General features: G+C 38.7%; 1 protein-coding gene across 1 annotated transcript; it reads right to left on the reverse strand.

Annotated features, from left to right (window-relative positions):
- On the reverse strand, window positions 2,959–3,519 carry LOC108661591. Its single transcript, XM_018119030.1, has 2 exons — window positions 3,229–3,519; window positions 2,959–3,132 (listed from the first exon to the last, which is right to left on the reverse strand). The coding sequence occupies exons 1-2, from the start codon at window positions 3,517–3,519 to the stop codon at window positions 2,959–2,961; spliced, it is 465 nt and encodes a 154-aa protein (XP_017974519.1).

Here is a 4,465-nt window from a genome sequence, read left to right on the forward strand (position 1 = left end):
TTGGTTTTTTTTTTTTTTTTGTGGATTGTTGTGGCTACTAGAGACTTAGGAATTTTTGGTTGTACTTGTTTTCTTTGGTTTGCAGGATCCCCCCCTCTATTGCTACAGTGCCCCCTCTCCTTTATACCCAGTTCTTGGCCTCTAAAGGGGGCACATTTCACTACCTTGCCAGACGCGAATTTTTCACGTCTGGCAAGGTGAGGGAGGTGCCTAGCAGAACGCACCCTGCCAGTCGTACCTCTTTCCACCTTTTTTTTTCTTTTTTCATTTTTTCATTATTATTTTTTTGTCATTTTCATTTATTTTTTGTTTATGATTTTTATTTAATAAAATTATAATTTTTATAGTGTCTACAACTGCCCCTCTTTGCGCATTTCGGAAATTCGAAATAGTGCAAAGACGTAAACATTGTATTTGACTAATTCTTTAATTCTCTTACCAAGTCTTTTTTTTATATATTTTTTTTATTTTTTTATTTTTTATTTAGAAGAGATTTTTCAAAGCTGAGGCAACGAAACTTCTAAAAATGAACTTCTCAAAGCTGAGGCAACGAACTTTTAAAATAAACTCCTCAAAACTTAAAAATGAACTCTTCAAAACTGAGACAACTAGGCTTTTGAAAATGAACTCCTCAAAACTGAGGTAATGGGACTTTAAAAAATGAACTCCTCAAAACTGAGGTAATGGGACTTTAAAAAATGAACTCCTCAAAACTGAGGCAATGAAACTTTAAAAATGAACTCTTCAAAATTGAGGCAATGAAACTTGAAAAATGAACTCCTCAAAGCTGAGGCAACGAGACTTTTAAAAATGAACTCCTCAAAGCTTGAGGCAACGAAACTTCTTTAAACGAACTCGTCAAAGTTGAGGCAATGAAACTTCTAAAAATGAACTCCTCAAAATCAAGGCAACGAAACTTTTAAAAATGAACTACTCAAAATTGAGGCAACGAGACCCCTTTTTTTTTTTAGTTCTTTAGAGCCTTCTCTTTTATCAATGGGGGATGAATCGATCATGCTTCTGATCTCTCGTCTTCCCCGATTCATTGCTCACAACTGTTTTCTTCCTCTATCATATGCATGGTCCAATCATTCTTCACATTTTTACTGTTCTCCATTCTGTTGCTATTTCCATTTTTTTCTCTTTTTTCTTAGTCTTTTCTCTTTCCCTTTTTTACATTACCAGACTCAATTTCATTCCTGGTCAATTATGATCCTTTTTCAAAATACTGCAAACATTTCTTTACTTTATCATGCTCTTTATTAAATATCATTTCAATTTTATGACAAATGCAATGCAATGTAATCATATCTCCTCTCTTGGCAGAATGGAAATGATGACCATGTAGGGAGCAGAAAGGCTATTTTTCATTAGAGAAATGGAAGTTTCTACAATCAGGCATAATGACAAGGAACAAGGGAAAACCAATTAATACAAAAGGGATATAGTTCTTTCTTAATGACTGTTCCGATAGATATTGACAGTAGCCTCGAAATTTTATCTCAAAGCAGACACAAGCGTCAACTCCCTTGTCTTTGGTCTGCACATCTCGGATCATGATTTTCACCCCTTTTGTGTTAAGCCCTTATAGTTCTTGGACCTCCTTCGTGTCTAAACCGCCCTTTCGGGTTTTCGCCCTAAACACATCTCCTATATTCAAGCCGTTTTTTCAGGTTTTCAACTTGAAATTTTTTATTTTTTTTTCTCTTTTTTTTTACGTAAAATATTTCTTGACAGCATCGGCATTCACTGGGTTGGAAAACTCCCTTTCGTCCATCTCTGCCAAGATTAGTGCTCCCCCTAAAAAAGCTTTCTTCACCACAAATGGTCCTACCCAATTCGACGTCCATTTCTCGTGAGGATCCGGCTGGTTCGGAAGAATTCTTTTCAATACTAACTCTCCCTCTTGGAACTGACGAGGGTGTACCTTCTTACCATATGCCATCATCATTCTCTTTTGATATAACTGCCCATGACAAAGTGTTGTCAACTTTTTTTCTTCTATGAGATTCAATTGCTCATAATGAACGTTAACCCATTCAACTTCTTCCAACTGTACTTCTTTAAGGACCCTTAGGGAAGGGATTTCTACTTCAAGTGGCAAAACTGCTTCTATCCCATACACCAAAGAGAACGGCGTAGCTCTTGTGGAAGTTCGGACTGTTGTGCGATAAGCATGCAAAGCAAATGGTAACTTCTCATGCTAGTCTTTGTATACATCTGTCATCTTTTCAATTATCCTTTTGATATTCTTGTTGGCTGTTTTTACCGCTCCATTCATCTTTGGGCGATAAGGCGCTGAATTGTGATGTTTGATCTTGAACTTGGCACAAACCTCTTTCATCATTGAACCATTGAGGTTACTAGCGTTATCTGTGATGATCCTTTCCGGGAACCATAGCGACATATTATTTCTTTTTGGATGAACTTACATACCACTTTTTAGGTAACATTGGCATAAGATGCTGCTTCTACCCACTTAGTGAAGTAGTCAATCGCCACCAGAATAAATCGATGCCCATTTGATGCCTTCGGGGTTATTAACCCAATCACATCCATGCCCCACATTGAGAATGGCCATGGTGATGTCAGTACATTCAGTGAATTTACAAGAGTGTAGATTCTGTCTGCGTATACCTGACACTTGTGACACTTTCGAGCGAAATCTATACAATCTGTTTCCAACGTGAGCCAGTAATACCCTACTCTCATGACCTGTCTTGTCAACATATGCCCACTTACATGTGCTCCACAAATTCCTTCGTGAACTTCCTGAACTATTCTTCGAGCTTCGGCTGACTCCATGCATCTCAAAAGCACTTGATCCCTACTTCTCTTGTATAAGATGTCCCCATCCAAGAAGAAATTCATTGCCAACCTTCGAATGATTTTCTTATCATTTTTTGAGCTTTGCTCCAAATACTGCTAGAACTTGAGATAATGCACAATATCATGGTATCACGGTTTCCCGTCTACTTCTCCCTCTACACTAGAGCAGTGTGCGGGGCACTTTCGAAGATTAATCATGATGGGTTGAATCTTGACATCAGTACCAACTTTGAACATTGCTGCCAGCGTGGCTAATGCATCCGTCATTTGGTTCTCCTTTCGGGCCAAATGGGTGAAGCGAATCTTATCAAAATTTTTAATCAACTTTGAAACATACTTATGATACCGGACTAACTTCGAGTCGCGTGTCTCTCATTCTCCTCGCAACTGATAAATGACCAAAGCAGAATCCCCATACACTTCCAAAACGTGAATTTTCCTCTCGATTGCTGCCTGAAGACCCATGACACAAGTTTCATATTCGACCACATTATTAGTGTAATAGAAGTTGAGTTTAGCTATGACAGGATAATGATCTCCTTCTAGTGACACTAACACGACCCCTATGCCATGCCCTAAGGCATTCGAAGCTCCGTCGAAAAACATATTCCAATTATCTTTCTCCTCTGATTCTTCCTTATTTGTTTGACAAACTGACATCAAGTCCTCATTTGGGAACTCAAACTCCATCGGTTCATATTCATATTTGGGACACGTATACAATATCATATTCAGACAACAACACTTACCATCTTGCCACTCTACCTGATAAGGATGGTTTCTCGAAGATGTATTTAATAGGGTCCAACTTTGCAATGAGCCAAGTGGTATGATATAGCATGTACTGCCTGAGTCGATACGTCGTCCATGCTAAAGCACAACACATCTTTTCCAACGAAGAATACTTGGATTCGTACTCAGTGAACTTTTTACTCAAGTAATAAATTGCCCTTTCTTTCTTACCAGTTTCATCATGTTGTCCGAACACACATTCCATGGATCGTTCATTTACTGTCAGGTACAAAAAGAGGGGTTTCCCGACTATAGGTGACACCAACACTGGCGGACTTAATAGATATTCTTTAACCTTGTCAAAAGCAACTTGGAACTCCTCGTTCCATGCCCCAGGATTGTGTTTGCGAAGGAGCTTGAAGATCGGGTCACATTTGAGTGTGAGTTGTGATATGAACTGGACTATATAATTCAACCTTCCCAAGAATCCTCTAACTTCTTTCTGCGTTTTGGGAGGAGGCAAATTACGGATTGCTTGAACCTTATCCGGGTCAACTTTTATTCCTCTTTTACTGACGACGAAACCAAGTAACTTTCCTGAAGTGACTCCAAATGTGCACTTTGTCGGATTTAATCTGAGCTGAAACTTTCGTAACCTCTTAAACAACCTTTCAAGATTGGTCGCATGGTCTTCTGTTTTGCGAGCTTTTATAATCATATCATCCACATACACCTCAACCTCTCTGTGCATCATATCATGGAAGAGAGTCACCATGACCTGCTAATAAGTTACCCCGGCATTCTTCAAACCAAATGGTATTACCTTATAACAAAAGGTCCCCCACATAGTTATGAAGGTAGTTTTTTCTCTATCCTCTGGTGCCATCTTAATTTGGTTATACCC

The sequence above is a fragment of the Theobroma cacao genome, chromosome 4, assembly GCF_000208745.1.
Source record: "Theobroma cacao cultivar B97-61/B2 chromosome 4, Criollo_cocoa_genome_V2, whole genome shotgun sequence".
Classification (NCBI taxonomy): Eukaryota; Viridiplantae; Streptophyta; class Magnoliopsida; order Malvales; family Malvaceae; genus Theobroma; species Theobroma cacao.